Source organism: Eretmochelys imbricata, chromosome 8, assembly GCF_965152235.1.
Source record: "Eretmochelys imbricata isolate rEreImb1 chromosome 8, rEreImb1.hap1, whole genome shotgun sequence".
NCBI classification, from domain to species: domain Eukaryota; kingdom Metazoa; phylum Chordata; order Testudines; family Cheloniidae; genus Eretmochelys; species Eretmochelys imbricata.
This window is the reverse complement of record NC_135579.1, coordinates 102,281,560-102,301,072: the sequence shown is the minus strand read 5'-3', so window position 1 is coordinate 102,301,072 and position 19,513 is coordinate 102,281,560. Positions and strand designations below refer to the sequence as shown.

Here is a 19,513-nt window from a genome sequence, read left to right as displayed (position 1 = left end):
CCTTCTATCACTCTCCTGTAGCCATCTGGCCCGACCCTGTCACAGTATCTACAGCTTCAAATTCACATATTTTAGCATAGTCCAAGAATTCCCTATTCTTCAATGGTGGTCCCTTGTCCTATTCCTGATGATAAACTGCATGATGCTTGTATCACGTTGTCATATACTTTCTGCTTTTGCCAGATCATCCAGTTGTATGTCATCAACAAGAACATGCATAATTGACACCTTTCCTTGATTACCAGGTGATATCTGGGCATGAATTATTTCAAAAGTGACTCTGCTCCAACTTCTTTCTTGTATATGGCATTTTGGGGTGTATAAGTAGGGGCATTGCCAGCGGATCAAGGGACGTGATCGTTCCCCTCTATTCGACATTGGTGAGGCCTCATCTGGAGTACTGTGTCCAGTTTTGGGCTCCACACTACAAGGAGGATGTGGAGAAATTGGAGAGAATCCAGCGAAGGGCAACAAAAATGATTAGGGGTCTGGAACACATGACTTATGAGGAGAGGCTGAGGGAACGGGGATTCTTTAGTCTACGGAAGAGAAGAATGAGGGGGGATTTGATAGCTGCTTTCAACTACCTGAAAGGTGGATCCAAAGAGGATGGATCTAGACTATTCTCAGTGATAGCAGATGATAGGACAAAGAGTAATGGTCTCAAGTTGTAGTGGGGGAGATTTAGGTTGGATATTAGGAAAAGCTTTTTCACTAGGAGGGTGGTGAAACACTGGAATGCGTTACCTAGGAAGGTGGTAGAATCCCCTTCCTTAGAAGTTTTTAAGGTCAGGCTTGACAAAGCCCTGGCTGGGATGATTTAGTTGGGATTGGTCCTGCTCTGGGCAGGGGGTTGGACTGGATGACCTCCAGAGGTCCCTTCCAACTCTGATATTCCATGATTCTATGATTCTATGATTCTATATCACAGTCACTGGTTTATCTTCAATTTTAACCTTGAATCCAAGACCAGTGAGAAACTAGTGAAACTTTATACAACCATACTCAAAACCTAACATATCATTTTTCATTTGTGAAATAATTTTCTCTGATAGTATCTGTTACATTCTCGGGTGCAATCCAGCCCAGTGACAGATTGTGTTACTGTGAAAGGGTCCTCGGGGTGCCACCCGAAGTGTGGCATCACTGAACCCTCTAAACCGACCAACCTGGACTGTTTCTCGCACTGTGATGTTAATGTCAAGCTACAAGCTTCTGATAGGCACTGCCCTTACATAGCCATCCACAGGCAGGGACACACCCAACTGAGTTACAAGAATGATCTCCCAGCCACTCATGAACCATCAATAGAAAAGCTTCGGCCAATTGCCCCTAGCTCCCCAGCCTTGCATCCCAGAAAAAGCTTTTGACACGGTCTCCCACAGTATTCTTGTCAGCAAGTTAAAGAAGTATGGGCTGGATGGATGCACTACAAGGTGGGTAGAAAGTTGGCTAGATTGTTGGGCTCAACGGGTAGTGATCAATGGCTCCATGTCTAGTTGGCAGCCGGTATCTAGCGGAGTGCCCCAACGGTCGGTCCTGGGGCGGGTTTTGTTCAATATCTTCATTCATGATCTGGAGGATGGTCTGGATTGCACCCTCAGCAAGTTTGCGGATAACACTGAACTGGGAGGAGTGGTAGATATGCTGGAGGCCAAGGATAGGATACAGAGGGACCTAGACAAATTGGAGGATTGGGCCAAAAGAAATCTGATGAGGTTCAACAAGGACAAGTGCAGAGTCCTGCACTTAGGACGGAAGAATCCAATGCACCGCTACAGGCTAGGGACTAAATGGCTTGGCAGCAGTTCTGTAGAGAAGCACCTCGGGGTGACAGTGGACGAGAAGCTGGATATGAGTCAACAGTGTGCCGTTGTTGCCAAGAAGGCCAATGGCATTTTGGGATGTATAAGTAGGGGCATTGCCAGCAGATCGAGGGACGTGATCGTTCCCCTCTATCTGACATTGGTGAGGCCTCATCTGGAGTACTGTGTCCAGTTTTGGGCCCCACACTACAAGAAGGATGTGGAGAAATTGGAGAGAGTCCAGCGAAGGGCAACAAAAATGATAAGGGGACTGGAACACATGAGTTATGAGAAGAGGCTGAGGGAATTGGGATTGTTTAGTCTACGGAAGAGAAGAATGAGGGGGGATTTGATAGCTGCTTTCAACTACCTGAAAGGTGGATCCAAAGAGGATGGATCTAGACTATTCTCAGTGATAGCAGATGATAGGACAAGGAGTAATGGTCTCAAGTTGCAGTGGGGAAGGTTTAGGTTGGATATTAGGAAAACCTTTTTCACTAGGAGGGTGGTGAAACACTGGAATGCGTTACCTAGGGAGGTGGTGGAATCCCCTTCCTTAGAAGTTTTTAAGGTCAGGCTTGACAAAGCCCTGGCTGGGATGATTTAGTTGGGATTGGTCCTGCTCTGGGCAAGGGGTTGGACTAGATGGCCTCCAGAGGTCCCTTCCAACTCTGTTATTCTATGATTCTATTCTATGAAATATGCCCTCTTGCTCAAGGTTGCCTTGGACAGTGCAACCTCATTAGTAAGTTTGCCACTTCTTCATAGGAAAGTAGACACGCACTAGCCTTTGGAATCTGAGCAGAGATTCCCCCAAGCACTTCAACCCAAACTGTTTTAGATAAAATATAATAAAACAGGTTTATTAACTACAGAAAGATCGATTTAAAGTGATTAGAAGTAGCAGGCACAGAGATCAAAGTAGTTTGCTAAAATCCAGATTGATCTATTCCTGCCAACTTTCATTGCCACAGAATAGCCATTTGACAGGCCAGTCAGCGTTGATGACACCCGACTAGAGGCGTTAGCTTATTCTTTGTCTTTGAGAACCAGTTTACCCACTCCCCAGAGGTGCCTGGTAAACGCACTGTAGTCATAATTTCAGTTTGTGTTCATAACTCTTAATCCGCATTTTGTACATACATTAAACAAGAAGATTGATCAGTGTGTTAGTTTTTAATTAATACCTCACAAGGCATACTTTGCACAAAGATTATTTCAATAACGTGGAGGGTGTGAATACAGTGGTGCTTCTGGTAACACGGATCTCATTGCACTTTAGAGCAGTCATTGAGACCTATGTCTCGATAGTGATGTAGCTCCCAATCCTTCCTTAGAAGCATCTTCAGCTTTTTCAGTGGGTAAAAGAATTACATCCACAGTGCTGATATCAACGTTACAAATCCTTGATCTCTCATGCTTTGGCGTCCATGCTCATTTTGTATCTTACTGAAGAAATTCTCTCAGGTGAATAGCTCAAGCTGCAAGTTGTGTATGAACCCACATTGCTTCCCTTCACAAAAAGAGGAGACCAGGATGCACTGTGGGAGTTGTCTTTCTGACGATCTGTCAAGGGGTCAGCGGGGTACAAGGTGTCACTTTGCTTAAAGGGCAGTAGAGGTCACTGGTGGGATCCTAAGAGGTGCTTCCTCTGGTGGGAGTAAGTAGTGAGAGTCCGATGAGTCGCTCTCTCTAGCAATGGCTTTGTCTAGGGGCGAGCGTCCACAAAGCTGCTTTAGCTAGGGGCAGTACCGCCCGGTGGCTAGAGTATGAGTAGCTTCTTTACTAGTGACAATGCCACCCAATGGTGAGAGTCCAAGTCGGCCTCTTTCCCTAGTACACAATGGCTAGAGTCCCAATGCTCAGCTTCAGTGGTTTGCAGTCCTGGCAGCTTCTCGGCAGGAGCCTGCTGCACACATCTGCTCTCCTCCTTAGCCAGCCCTGACTGAGCTGAGCCATTCCCTTTTATATGCTCCCTCCATGAAAGCATGCCCAGCAAGGGTGAAGGGGTGTGGCTTGTTTGGCCCAAAGCAGTTTGTTAACCCTTGCATCACCAGTCTTGTGTTGATACACCCCATCACAGGATCCTGGCCCACAGAGGAGAATGGGGACAAGAGGAGCCAATTACAACTCCCATGAGGCACGCAATGCCTATTCTCAGCCAAAATCTTTTAGTTTAGAGTTTGATGAAAACTCCTAATTTCCCATAATTTTTCTGGATGAAAACAAATAGACAATTTCCAACAGAAAAAGAAAAAAAAAAACCAGACCAGCTCTACTGGCCACCCCAGTCTGTGCACTGGTCTCGGAGTGAACCACATTGCATGCCCAATGGGAAAGAGACCTGAGATAACAGAGAGACTTCTGGAGCTCAGGGGTCGAAAGAAAGAGAGAAGAGACCATTTTTAACCCCACTGTTACTCTGCATTTGGCATCGCCATTGGTGGGGGGAGTGGTATGTCTGCTTAATGTTTGCCAAGGGCAGCATTAGGTGCCATGTGGTACAGCAGAAGCAAAGTATATCTGGGCTAATACATTCCCTTGACCAATATCCCTGTCTAATTAGGATGAAAAGGGAGCAGGATTATCTGATGAAGACATACGTGCTGAGGTGGACACTTTCATGTTTGGGGGTCATGATACCACAGCCAGTGGGATCTCTTGGACCTTATACTGCCTGGCCATGTACCCAGAGCACCAGCAGAAATGCAGAGAAGAGATACGGGAGCTTCTGGGAGACCGGGAGACCATTCAGTGGTGAGCGCTCACATCTTATTCCATGATATTTCCTCTCAAGATTATGTCTGGTGAACTAAGATATTCTTGAGTGTTGGAAACCAAGAAATCCCTGAAACTCAGGGCATCAAGCAGTGTGGTATGTTGCGCTGATATTTAGTTGGAGTCTGATCCAAAGCCCAGTGGTAGTCAGAGGGAGTCTTTACAATGATTCCAATGGTCTTTGGGTCAGAGTTTTGAACAGGATTTTCATTGTCTTTAACATGGATGCTTGCAAGAACATTTCATGTTTTGCATGGTAACTGGAGACTGTCAAATAGTTGAGGGGTCAGCTAGCTCTGACTTACTTATATATTTAAACATCCAACTCCCCACATTAAACATAAATAGACACTAACTTTGTGGGACCCACAGGTTTAAAAATGGTTCCCGCTCTTGTTCTCCACTGTCTGGCTCTTCAGGGGCATTCAGTTCACCAGTGCTAATCTCCAGCTGGGCCTGACATTACTGATGAGACTGACATAAACAACTGAGATAATGGTGCCATATGTGACTTTCAGATCCTTTGACAATAAGCGGACGCTACCCCGGATATCTGTGTTGCAAAGTTGTCAGGAAAATCTACCAGCATGCGTGCAAAATTTTACCTCCTGCCATCCAGCCCTCTAATCTACATAATTAAGTAGCCCTCGTCACTGTAATATGTATGAGAACCTTGGATGATAATGAGAAAATTAAACAATATTTTACTTGTCCATCAAAAACTGTTGTGGTCAAAGGCAAGCTGAATTTTGTAACGCTGTTTTAATTAGGGTCACTCTCAGATTAAACCACTTGGACTGAGCTGGGAGTAGATTTCAATCATGTTCTGTGATTATTCAAATGGTTTAATGAGTTCTCATGGGCCTCCTTGCATTCTGTCCCTTTGGCTCGCTGAAAATGTTCAAGTGATTAGGTATTATTGGCATGGATTTTTGTGGGAAGCAAATTTCAAATCCACGTGCATGAATATTTGTAGGAACCAAATTGAATGTTCCAAGACAAAGGTTGCTGATGGTAATGCTTGTACCCTCATTCAGCCAGGCAACTTTGTATAACCTATCTGACTAATCACAACTAAGCCACATGACTTAAATTTCGAGTAGAAAATGCCAGAACCTTTCAGCAAACTGTCTGCAACCAGGCAGGACCCACAGAGTAAAAACATAATATTCCATGAGCAGAAAAATAGGAGGCTGAATATTTTCCGCTGAATGCATCCGATGAAGTGAGCTGTAGCTCACGAAAGCTTATGCTCAAATAAATTGGTTAGTCTTTAAGGTGCCACAAGTACTCCTTTTCTTTTTGCGAATACAGACTAACATGACTGCTACTCTGAAACCTGAATACACTGGGTCATTTTTCACTGTGGCTTCTTTACTCACCCCAAATGCTTATCTATACAGCTTTGTACACTCTTTAAGGCAGTGGTCGCCAAACTTTCTACACACTTTTTGAATTTAAGTGCAACCCAGGATCTACCCCGCCCCTTCCCCAAAGCCTTGCTCACTCCATCCCTCACCACCACCATGCTATCGCTCTCCCTCACCCTCACTCACTTTAACTGGGCTGCAGCAGGGGGTTGGGGTTTGGGAGGGGGTGCAGGCTCTGGGCTGGGGCTGAGGGGTTCAGAGTGTGGGAGGGAGCTCTGGGCTGAGCCAGGGGCATAGGGTTGGGGTGTAGGGGTGGTGAGGAGTGCAAGCTCTGGGAGGGAGTTTGGGTGCAGGAGGGGGCTCCAGTCTGGGGCAGAAGGACGTATAGGGTGCTGACTCTTGGAGAGGGCTCAGGGCTGGGGAAGGGGCTTGGGATGCAGGATGGGGTTTGGGGTGCAGGAGGGGGTATGGGGTGCTGGCTCCAAGAGGGGACTCAGGGCTGGGGGTTGGGGTGCAGCCTCCCGCTGGGGGGCACTTACCTCGGGCGGCTCCCGGTCAGCAGCTCAGCGGGGCTAAGGCAAGCTCCCTGCCTGCCCTGGCCCCACACCACTCCCGGAAGGGGCCAACGTGCCGCTGCAGCCCCTGGGGGGTGGGCACGTAGCTCCGCGCGCTGCCCCTCTCTGCAGGCACTGCCCCCACAGCTCCCATTGGCCAGAGTTCCCCATTCCCGGCCAATGGGAGCTGCAGGGGCGGTGCTTGCAGGGAGGAGACCCCTGCCTCCCCCGCCACTCGGGGCCACGGGGGCGTGCTGGCCACTTCCAGTAGTGGCGTCGAGCCGGGGCAGGCAGGAAGCCTGCCTTAGCGGCAGTCCCTCTGCACCTCCGGACTTTTAGCAGCCAGAGATGGCGATCGACTGGGAGAGTCTCCAGGATCGACCAGTTGATCGCAATCGACCAGTTAGTGACTACTGCTTTAGGGAAAGGTCCTTATCTCACTACTCATTTGCAAAGCACTTGACTTGACACATGCTCGGAGCTGCATAAATAATCATAAAAACGAATGACAGCTTTTGTTGGCTGTGTAGCCACTGAGCCTTTCCCACCCAAACCCTCTGGCCTTTCAGAAACTGGGGAGTGTGCCAAGGAAGGCAGGTAGAGAGCATGCAGAGAGGCCCGGATTTTAAATGTAGGTCAACTGCTTTATGCTTCAGGAGGAAACTATGTGCCCAATCCTGAAAACCCTTGTGACTAAGCCAGCAGAGCAAGCAGGCTGGCATGCTCTGGTACACCGTACCAGCAAGCTATTTATAGCCAGTATGGAGTACCGGAAAGACACAGCAGCAGCCCGGCTGGAGGAGAGGGCTGGGGGGCAGGGCTGGGGGTTCTGCTCCTTTCCCTGTGGCCCTTCCAAGCAGGGAAAGTAGCAGAACTCCCAGCCCCGCCCCCTGCCCTTCCACGATCAGACACACTGGACTCATTGGAAAACCAGACGAGTTACAGATCTAACAAACAAACCAAACAAGCTCATGGGATATGACCCCATGAGCCGAATAGCTGAGCAACTGCCATTCTTACATACTGAGGTGGCCAAACTTACTGACCCTCCAAGCCGCACACCATAGTCTGCAGAAGTTCAAGAGCTTCACGACATCCTCCCTTTTTGCTGATTTTCATCACATGGGAGAAAATTTAAATGTATTTTACAGGCTTAAAAAATAGAATCAAAGGAGCGAAGTTGTCAGTGTAAAATCCAGCCCAGCAGGTCTAGTGAAAATGATCATTTTAGGCAGAACGATAGGGTCAGCAGCTCAGCCTGGACACTGGGTGCAGGTTTTGTATGCAACCTGCAGCGTGGATTCTCAGCACAGAGATGGCCTGTCAGTATTATTGCATCGAGAAGGAGGGTGTCACTCAATTTCTCTTGCTTGCAGGGATGACCTTGGTAAGATGCCTTACACCACAATGTGCATCAAGGAGAGTATGCGTATTCTCCCTCCAGTGCCTCTTGTGAGCCGCCAGCTCAGCAAACCCATCACGTTCCATGACGGACGTTATTTACCAGAAGGTCGGTTTCCTCCATTTCCCCTTTTCCATTAAACCTTATGTGAGGTGTGCTAGCCAGTTAAAAGGACAAACACCTCTTGAAGCAAAGTTTCTGGAGTCTGTCTTGCTGATTGTCGAGAGCTACAAATTTCTTCCACAGCCACGCCATTAAGCTTTACCAAATCCGGGCTCACTAAATGGGCCATGTAGAAACCTGAAGTTATTTGGTCTCAAAGTGGCCTCTGTTGGGTCACATAGTCTATCTGCCTTCATTATCGCTGCATCTGAGCCTATTATCCCTAGTAGATGGGACTAAGGACTAGCCTTAGCCTTGAATGCCTTCTCCAGTTATGGTGATCTCAGCACATTCATTGCAAGACTTTCTAGGCTTCCCCTCTCTTCTCCCTCCCCATAACACTGTGATTGGGACCTGTTGAGCAGCTGAAAGGAGAATATGTCCATGAACTTCCCATGCTGCCAATCTCTACAGATCCTGCCCCTTTCTCTCCTTCACACATAGACTATGGCAGCTGTGGGGCTGCAGTTGTCCTCCTACAGGGGACGAGGGGGACAAAAATGTTCCTCTGGTGGTCAGCAGGACTGGAGACGATCATGGTGGTGGTGTCCAATCTTCCCAGTTCCCAACTGCCCCAGGGGAAAATCTCTGTGCCCAGCAGATCTGTCCACCCCCAATGGCTGATGTAAAATGGAGCTTCTGCAGTTGACTCTCAGCTGTGGAGTCCCACCTGCCCCCTCACTTCTCTTTCTGTGGAGATGGGGAGACTTAACAGGGGAGCAGGGGCTCCCTGGTGTTGTCCCTAATAGTCCTGAGGGATGTCTAGACTCTGCAGCCTGGACACTGGGTGGAGCGTGGCTGATATGTTGCCCGTTCCAAGCCTCCCACGTGATTCCAGTTGAGCTCCAGAGCCATACACTCAGGCTGAGCGGTGGAGCTCCAGCTGGTTTCATGTCACAGAACCCAAGTAGGGAAGAGCTAGATATTATTATTGCTCTTATCACAGAAGTTCAGAGGGAGAGCTGTCAAACCTTCCCACTGAGCAATTGCACTGGGATGGGTGGCCTGAAAATGGGGGTCAAAAAAATGCAAGCTATTGTGGTTGTAAGAACGCTTAGCCCCTCAGAGAACATAGCTTAAGCAGAGAAGCTATGTCCAAGACCTGTCTTTTTCTTGAGCTTTTTATCCCTTCTGTTGCTTTGCAGGCACTTTGGTTGGAATAAACATCTATCTTATACACAGGGATCCCAAATTATGGAAAGATCCTGAGGTACAGTACTCTTTTGTCTTTATAACAACAACCTGCTTCCTGCAGCTACTGTACTGGGGTAGCATCCGGGGGCGGAGGGGGCCCATCCTGGATCAGGTCCCCGTTGTGTTAGGTGCTGTACAAACACAGAGCAAGATCCTGGCCCTTGCCCCACAGAGATTACAGCCTAAATAGATCAGACAGAGAAAAGATGAAAGGGGAAGTGACTTGCCAAAGGTCACACAGCATTTCAGGACATAGAATCCAGGTGGCCTGACTGCCAGGGCAGCATCCTTATCCACTGTATCATGGTTCCGCCTACTCAAAGGATGCAATAAAGCTCCCTGCCACACCTGGCTCTGTTGTGGCCCTCTGGCTAATTCGCAATGCTATAATCTCACTTATGCAACAATGACACAGTGAGGCTATCATTCAGCAAGCAACAGGAATACGAGAAATCAGCTGCCAATCTAAACAAGAGTGCTACAGTGATGTTATCTCTTCTGAGTTATCAAACACTCTCATTACAGGTATTTGATCCCATGAGGTTTTCGCCGGAGAACTCCTCCCAGAGACACTCCCATGCTTTTATGCCTTTTTCAGCTGGAGCAAGGTGGGGTATAGCATTAGTATTCATGTCTATTTAGTGCTACAAACCTACGCAGCATTTAATAAGGGAGTCAGTGCTGCCAAGAGCTCAAGCCCTGATCCAGATGGGAATTTTGCCACTGACTCCAACGGGAACAGGATGGGGCCCTTCGGCAGACAAGAAAAAGGGAGAGAAGGTACTGTCAGGCAACAGAAGGGACATGGTACAGAGAGATCATTGGCCAGGAAGCAAGGCAGAGCGGATTCCTGGGGAAGTGGGTTTTAAGGAGGCATTTGAAAGGGGAGAGGGTGCACTAGGTAGACAGGAAATGGGAGATTGTTCCATGTACAGAGAGCAGTGTGAAGTGACTCCAAGAATGGGAGACAAAGAAGGGGTTGGAAGCCTCCAGCCCCTTCTTCTCAGGCTGCCAGCTCCTGGTTTGATCCCTGGAGTAATTTAGAGCAGCCTCAGAGCTGCTTTACATTACCTTGGATGCCATGGGTCCATTCCAACAGCCAGAGATTGGTATTTCAGCACAGAGATAACCCCTTTCCCAAGACACACCCCCTACACTGGGGACCAGGAAGTGGACTGGCACGGGGTCACTATGACAGCTTTATGCCCCCCAAAGTTTTCTCCTAACAAGGGCTTCATGGAAGTTAATGGGTCAGATTCCCAGCTCGTGTAAGTCTGTGTAGCTCCACTGAAAAAAATCTTTTAAATCTTCTATTAAAGATACAGAAAAGAAGGGAAAACAATTCAAGCATTTGAAATGTAAGGTATTAAGTAAGACTTTCATTTTAACAGCATGCCTTGATTCCTTTCCTTTTAGCCGGAGAGAGTTTTTAGAAGGAAAACCCTCCTATTTTACAGTCTCTTCGCTGGTATTAAAGATGGTAATAACAGTCTTTTTGGGGAGAAAGAGAAGAAGTTAGTTGAGGTGGCTTGGTGCTGTGGTTGTGAAAATCCAGTCCCCTTTCCTAAAAGACACAACAAGACAAATCCACACCCTAGGGGAGAAAAGAACAGCAAGGATAGGGAATGCAGCTTCTGTCTCTGGTGTTGGCTTTTACTTGTAACCTCCGCGCTGGAGAAACAAGTGTGGCACACATTTTTATTAGCCGCTCCGAGACTTGGCAAACTCGTACTAGCCGGGGACTGTTTAGAGCATTGCTTTTAAACTGCCTCTGTGATCACAGGCTTACAGCAGCACAGCAAAATAGACAGTCTCGGCCAGCTAAGCCACTCTTATTAGACAGAAGGAAAAAGGAAAGGAATAGGAAAGAGAAGAAACAAGGTGGAAAAGGACAAAATCTCACATCCCTGGTGGTGGTTGGGATCTAGCCTGAGCCAGTGGAGCTGGCGATGTCAGCTGAGTCTCAGTCTGCTCGGGATGAGGATGACAAAGGCCAACAATGTCCCAGTATCTCCCAGAGCCCCAGGAGATGGTGGTGATGACTGCCCTCATAGCAAAGCTTGCTCCTTTCAGTTTACCTGTCCCCAACCAGCAGCTGTCAGACAGCTTCTTCTTGAAAAGAAAAGGGAGTCTGGAGCAGAACATTTTGCCCTCATTACTGCATTCACCGGTTAGGCCTAATTTCCAACACACCAGTTTTGGTCCTTTGATTTCCAGTCCCGCACTTCTCTTGTTTTCCAGACATGGTCTAAATGCATTCCCCGAGTTAGATCAGGAGGTCCTTTTGTTTGGATTAATTCAGTTTGTTGCCCCTTTTCACCTTTCCCCATTGACATTGGTTGTTATAGATTATTGTGACACTTTATGGACTTTCACTCACTTTTCACAGCTGGGCTTACAATGAGGATATATCCGCAGACCCAATTATCACACCTCCTTTCCCAAGATCCACCCGCTACACCTGGGGATTGCAAGTAGCGTGGCACAGGGGACACTAGGACAGCTTTATGCCCCCACAGAGATTTCTCCCATGGTGGGCTCCATAGACGTTCATGGGCCAGAGCCCCCAGCTGGCGTAAATCAATCAGTGTAGGGCCTTTGAATTCCCTTGACTTAATCATACTGTAAATAACCGTAGTTACAAGAAAGGCACGAAATCTGCCTCACCCGGATGCTGACTAACACAAGTTAGAGGGTTTTCTTCTCACACCTGACATAATATTAAACTACACACCTTAAAATTACAGATGTAGCTGGACACAATGGTGTTTTATCATTTGAAGCTTGGTAAACAAACTCTAAGTAAAGCCATTTGATTCTTCCCTGATTTAGCTTCTGAAAGGCATCTCCAGCAGGGGACAAGTGACTCCACCTTCCAAACACAGTAGGGAGAAATCCAACCAGGGGAAATCTACTGTGCTTTCCCGTATCATTTACACATTATTACACAGTTATGCTGCCCTTCCTGGCTCTGCTGAGAATATTAGGAATTATATACCCAGACATGGAACATGATCCTACCTATTCGTTACAATCTGATATAGGATGCCAGAAGCATAAATTGCCCCTGGGCTACTGCTATTTTATTCCAGCATCAGTCTGTTGAAATCAAGAGCATTTCATCAGCACAAAGTAGGAGTGACGGAGAAGTGAATTAGGTTCAAATTATTCAAGATCACATTCTGATTGGTCATATCAGGCCTTTTTCATGAGGTTACTATAAGTTGGAAGAATGGCTGGGGGGAAAAAAGACACAATTACAGTCGGCAAGGTCTTCCTTGAGGCATAATATTAATAGCAAAAAGGCAAATTAAAGTAATTTAAGTGAAGAAAGGAAATAGTGAGCTCCCCAGCTCGGGAATCAACCCGGTCCTGTGACCCTGAGCCTGGAACCTGTTCCTGCCAAAACCATTCTCTCTCCTCTCTATCTCCCAAGCAATAATTTATAACCCTGTCCTTAAGCACCTGTGGAGGGACAGGGGGAAGCTGAGCTGAGGTTAACCCCTTATTTGCTGAGGATCAGATTCAGCCCTGTACACACTGTCACAATCACCAACTCCCAAGGATGTCTGGCTGCAAGCTCATCACCCACACAGAAAGGAAAGCCCACATACCCGTGACATACAGAGGATGGGGAAATACGGAAAGGGGGTGGGCGGAAAAGGGGTGGGAAGGTCTGTCTAGTGAGTCAGCTTCTTTTCAAATCAGCCCAGCTGCCTGGAGAGATTTGCTGGCTGTGAGGGAGGAGGAGGAGGGGACCTGGGTGGGGTTGGCCATTACAATTTCTCCACTGGCTTCAATTTAAAGAGACATGCCACATTTTCTCCTCCAGCCTATGGCGCTTAGCAATATTTGAAAGGCAGCAGGGCTACTTCAGAGTTTTCCTTCAAGTGAGAAGGTGAATTGAGAGCTGTGAAGTACATGTTTATGTTTTAAAGGTGATAAGTGGGATGTGGGGTCGAGAGAAAGGGGGAAAACAAGAGTATAGAAAATGCCAAACATGAGGCCAGCTGCTCCTTCCAGCAGCATGCAAGAAACATTAAAATAATCATTTAGAATTGCATGGATTGGACCCAGCCCTCATCGACTCATAGACTTCAAGGGCAGAAGGGACCTTCATGATCATCTAATCTGGCCTCCTGAACATTGCAGGCATAGAACCTCACCCACCCACTCCTGCAGTAAATCCCAAACCTCTGGCTGAGTTACTGAAGTCCTTAAATCTTGATTTAAAGTCTTAAGTTACAGAAACTCCAACCTTTACTCTAGTTCAAGCCAGCAAATGGCCCATTCCTTACACTGCAGAGGAACGTGAAACCCTCTGAGGGTCTTTGCCAATCTGACCTGGGAGAAAATACCTTTCCTGACCCCAAATACGGAGATCAGTTAGACCCTGGGCATGTGGGTGAGACCAACGAGCCAGACACCTGGGAAAGAATTCTCTGCAGTAACTCAGAGCCCTCCCCATCTAGTGTCCCATCTCTGGCCATTGGAGATATTTGCTTATAGCAGTTGTGGTTGGGCCATATGCATTGTAAGCAATCTCATCATAACATTCCCTCCATAAACTTATCAAGCTCAGTCTTTAAACAAATTAGGTTTCTTGCCCCCACAATTTCCCTTGGAAGGCTGTTCCAGAACTTCAGTTCTCTGATGGTTAGACACCTTCATCTAATTTCAAGCCTAAACTTGTTAATGGCCAGTTTATATCCATTTTTGTGCCAATATTGGCCCCTACCTTAACTCCTCTCCCTCGATGATGTTTATCCCTCTGATGTATTTATACAGAGCAATATCTCCCCTCACCCTTCCTTTTGTTAGGCTAAATAAGCCAAGCTCCTTAAGTCTCCTCTTGTAAGTTCTCCATTCCTCTCATCAATGTAGTAGCCCTGCTCTGTATGTGTCCAAGTTTGAATTAATCTTTCTTAAACTTGGGAGACAGAAATTGCACACAGTATTCCAAATGAGGTCTCACCAGTGCCTTGTATAATGGTTCTAACACTTCCCTATCTCTATTGAAAATACCTTGCTGAATGCACGCTAGGATTGCACTAGCTTTTTTCACACCAAATCATATTGGTGGCTTATAGTCATCCTGTGATCAACCAATATGCTCAGATCTTTCTCCTCCTCTGCTGCTTTCAACTGGTAAATCTGCAGCTTATAGCAAAAAATCTTTTTGGTAGTCCCTAAGTGCACGACCATGCACTTTGCCCTATTAAATTTCATCCCATTTCTATTACTCCAGTTTTCAAGATCATCCAAAACTTCTTGTATGATATTCTGGTCCTCCTCCATATTGGCAATACCTCCCACCTTTGTGTCACCAGCAAATTTTATTAGCCACTTTTTGTGCCAAGGTCATTAATGAAAATGTTAATGAAGATTGGTCCCAAGATTTATCCTTGAGGAACTATATTAGTAACCTTGCTCCAGCCTCACAGTTCACCTTTCAGTATGGCCCATTGCAATCTCCTCTTTAATTGGTCCCTATCCACCTTTCAGTTCTTGTATTAATCTCCATCTTCTCCAATTTTACTAATAATTTCCCATGTGGAACTGTATCAAATGCTTTACTGAAAGGCAAGTAGATTAGATCTACTGCATTTCCTTTGTCTACAAAATCGGTTATCTTCCCAAAGAAAGAGATCAGGTTAGTCTGGCACAATCTATCTTTTTAAAAACCATCTTGTATTTTATCCCAATTGCCATTTATCTTGATGTCTTTAATTACTTTCTATTTCAAAATTTGTTCTAAGACCTTGCATACAATTGAGGCCAAAATAATGGGCCTGTAGTTTCCTGAATCACTACTTCCTCCTGCCCCCGCCCCCTCCACTTCTCGAGTATAGCTACTATATATGCAATTCTCCAGTCACAGGGTATGACTCCCGAGTTTATGGATTCACTAAAAATCCTTGCTATTGGGCTTGCAATTGCGTGTTTATGGATTCACTAAAAATCCTTGCTATGGGGCTTTCAATTGCGTGTGTGAATTTTCTTTAATATTCTTGGGTGGAGATTATCCAGCCCCCAATTTGATCCCATTAAACTGTTTGAATTTGGATTCCACCTCAAATGTGGTAATTTCTACTTCATAGCCTTGTTCCCATTAGCCACCTTGCCACTGTCCCCAAGTGCCTCATTATCCTTACTAAAAACTGAGGCTAAATGTTCATTTCTGTGTTTGACCATACCTAGATTATCTCTTTAATCTCCACCCCATCCTCAGTCCTTAGTGGTCCCAGTTCTTCTTTCCTTGTTTTCTTTTTTATTTACCTGGCTAAAGTACCTTTTACCACTGGATATTTTTTCCTCTGCAAGGTCCAGCTCAGCTTGGCTTTTGGCAGTACTCACTTTAGCTTTCTTTTTCTGAACTCCAAGAGGCAGCTGTCCTTGCTGATCCATTCTGAGTCCTTTATTCTGTTCTTGCACAGATAAACTATGATAGAAATCAATGGGAGTGAGTAAAAAGAAAGGCAAAGAGCTCAGTATTTGACCCTTTCATTAGGGAAAGGAAGAGTTTTCTATTTCTTTCCCTGTTATTTTCTTGTGTCTGTCTCTATGCACTGCTTTCCACAATGGAAGAGTTTTTGCTTAAGATCCCTGTGATCTCTCCCCATGCCATACAGCCTCAGTTGAGATTGGCAGAGGTGTTCAAGTGGGCTCCCCGTCAACTAGAAAGAGGCTGGGCTGGTGGGAACTCCTTCTCTATGAGGGTCCTTGAGCTCTGGGACAGACTTGCAACCCTGGTCCAAGAAAGCTCAAATCTACTGATCTTCAGAGCATACTGCAAGACACATGTATTTATGTGGGCTCCTGTGAGGTGTTTATGTATGTCTTTCTCTTTGAGAGAGGAGAGGGAAGTCAAGTGTTCTGGGGGCAATCTCATTGGTCTTATGGCAGAGGTGCCTAGAACCTTGGATAGTTGGCAATTTTTATTTTTTGTATAAATGTAATAATAATTGAACACAACTTGATTTTTACAAATTTAAAAAGTGAATATATGCAAATATTAAAGAGTCATAGAATAATAAAATTGGAGAAAGGCCAGAACCATTTATCTTACTGCCCTCAGCTTCTTTATATACACATAAAAGGATGGGGTCTAAATCAGCTGTTACCACTCAAGAAAGAGATCTTGGAGTCACTGTGGATAGTTCTCTGAAAACATCCACTCAATGTGCAATGGCAGCCAAAAAAGTGAATACAATGTTGCGAATCATTAGGAAAGGGATAGATGATAAGACAGAAAATATCAGATTGCCTCTGTATAAATCCATGGTATGCCCACATCTTGAATACTGCATGTAGATCTGGTCGCCCCATCTCAAAAAAGATATATTGGAATTGGAAAAGGTACAGAGAAGGGCAACAAAAATTATCAGGGGTATGGAATGGCTTCCATATGAGGAGAGATTAATAAGACTGGGACTTTTCAGCTTGGAAAAGAGACGACTAAGCGGGGATATGATAGAGGTCTATAAAATCATGACTGGCGTGTAGAAAGCAAATAAGGAAGTGTACACAAGAACATAACACAAGAACTAGGGGTCACCAAATGAAAGTAATAGGCAGCAGGTTTAAAACAAACAAAAGGAAGTATTTCTTCACACAATGCAGTCAACCTGTGTAACTCTTTGCCAGAGGATGTTGTGAAGGCCAAGACTATAACAGGGTTCAAAAAAGAACTGGATACGTTCATGGAGGATAGGTCTATCATTGGCTACAAGTGAGGATTAGCAGGGATCGTGTCCCTAGTTCTGTTTGCCAGAAGCTAGGAATGAGCGACAGGGGATGGATCACTTGATGATTACCTGTTCTGTTCATTCCCTCTGAAGCCCCTGGCATTGCACACTGTCAAAAGACAGGATACTGGGCTAGATGGACCTTTGGTCTGACCCAGTATGGCCATTCTTATGTTCTTATGAACAACAATGGTCCTGCTATGCAGGGTGCTGTAGCTGAACTGTCCTTGGTTTTGCAAAAAGACCACCCTAACCAACAAGGTGCTGCAAAACCAAACCTGCACCTGAGTTTGCCCATCCCCGTTATGTTAACAATCAGCCATGCCATCAGGTGTCAAGATATTGGTCATTTCTTGAGTGACGCATTTTCCTGTCCTTCAGTCCCTCCGTTCAGAATTATAGTGCTTGAAGGGCTGCATTAGTGGCCAAACAATGCACTCCAGAAGCTAGATCCTCCATTGGTGTAAGTCAGCATTTCTCCTTTTAAGTCAATAGAGCGATGTCAATTTGCACCTGCGTTGGCGACATATTGCTTAACAAACATGCGATGGGTAACAATTCTCGAGGTTACTTTATAGTCAAGACATGTATGTTGACATCACCTACATATTAAGGGCAGTACCATCTCCTGGTATTAAGGCTCCACTAAGGAGATAGTAAAACCTGATCTAATCTTCTGTTCGTGCTAAGAGTTGCATGTTGTTTCTTCCTTGTAGCTGTAGAATTCTATATATTCAATGAACAACAATGCTGGAGTCTATGGAAGGTTTGGACTGATCCTAAAATATAAACTAATGAGTTTGATGGCTTAAACCAGTTTGATTCCTTTAGGCATGAACCACATGGAGCATAGGGAATTGTTGAGCAGCAATTAGCCCAGTCAAAGAATTGGCAAACAGTGAACAATAAACTAAGTCTTTTAAAGCGCTCTCTTTTTGTTGGATTAATGGGACATGAAAGAATCTTAATACGCCTGATACAAGAGCACTTGAAGTCAAGTGGTGGAATGCCCCACAAACTTTGGAGCAAGCACCAGGATCCTCAGGTTCGGGAATCTCACTGGTTTCATCTCTCTCTTCTCAGGAACTGTATTGGGCAGCAATTTGCCATGATTGAGATGAAAGTGGCCATTGCTTTGTCCCTGCTACGTTTTGAGTTTTCACCCAATCCAGAGAAGACTCCCAGGAAAATACCCCAGTTGGTCTTACGATCCAAGAATGGGATACATGTGCACTTGAAGAAAATCCACTGGCATTGACATTGTGAAATGAGTGGGCAAAATACATAAGAGATTTGTAAGCTATTTGATGATCAAATGCATTAAAAATCCCATCTTTGGGGAAAAAAAGATCCCCACTCCCTTTGAGCCTGAAAGGTTGCTTGTTGGACCAGTCAAAGACATATATATATATTTATTCTAAGCCATATGATGTCTTCCATTAAAACTGTATTCCCAAACACTTTCTGGTTACTTTAATGACAGAGGGACAGAAAAATTAGATTGATAAGCAAGGGAGAAAAATGTGAATCAGATCTTCAGCCAGTGTAAATCAACCTAGCTCCACTGATTTCATCGGAGTTTAGTTGATTGATACAAGCGGGAGATTTAGGTCTATGTTATCAGATGAGATTTGAAAATTTGATCCAGTAGTCACCATTTAAAGACAATTTCTCCAAATAGGAACTTCGTTGTGACCTTAAAGCTTTTATTTCCTTTGCTAGGTACAGGGGGAAACTATGGTATCTCAGATTCCTCTATGTGGCAACTCTTGGCAAATGATCACTCTTTAATAGGGTAGGAGAGTGGACTCACTGCTGGCATGCCCCCTCATGGCTGGAGGTAGCGTTGCAGGCACTCCTTCTCCAGTCAGGTCAAGTTCTGTCCCACCCATTCTGGGGTAAACACAGAGCCAATAAAATAAACTTAGAGAAACATAACTCTTTGCTCCTAACCAGACTCACTCCTCCACAGACTCTTCGCCCTCCCTGGGCTCTGCAGGGTTGTGCTCCGGCTCTTGTGTGGAATGACTCCCCAGGCTTTCTCCTAGTTGTGTTTATTGGATGCACACAGAGAAGTTAGATAAGAACTTAAATACTCATGTTGGAAGGTTGCAATATAACTTTATTTTCTTAGAATTCAGAACCATAATGCAAACAACCAATAAACAGAGAGACCCCCCCACCCTGAGAATTTAAAGTGATAGATCACAATTTGAACACACTTTTCAATCCACCACACTCCTCCCTTGTAAATTCCTCAAACACAATTTTAAAAAAAATCACAAATTTAACCATAGAGGAGGTCTGTGATTTTGCCGAGGCCAGTGGTGCCTGCCATGGAGAGAAAGTGACACCTGACCTTTGACCTGTTTGGGTCGCCCCCCAATAGAAGCACTATCCCTCTCTCTCTCTCGGCCATTATCTCCAATGCTTTCTCCTCCTCCTCCTCTGGCCAACAAAAGCTACACACATCCTCACTGATGTCAAGGGCCGCATTCTG

General features: G+C 45.6%; 1 protein-coding gene across 1 annotated transcript in view; it reads left to right on the top strand.

The window, feature by feature from the left end:
* The window catches only part of LOC144269605 (cytochrome P450 4B1-like), a 43,728-nt gene extending 25,457 nt beyond the window's left edge, over window positions 1–18,271 (top strand). The window contains exons 8-12 of the mRNA XM_077825383.1: window positions 4,372–4,562; window positions 7,884–8,017; window positions 9,217–9,281; window positions 9,791–9,873; window positions 18,097–18,271. Coding sequence (XP_077681509.1) covers window positions 4,372–4,562; window positions 7,884–8,017; window positions 9,217–9,281; window positions 9,791–9,873; window positions 18,097–18,271 — 648 coding nt within the window. The remainder of the gene's footprint in view (window positions 1–4,371; window positions 4,563–7,883; window positions 8,018–9,216; window positions 9,282–9,790; window positions 9,874–18,096) is intronic.
* Window positions 18,272–19,513: the final 1,242 nt, after the last annotated feature.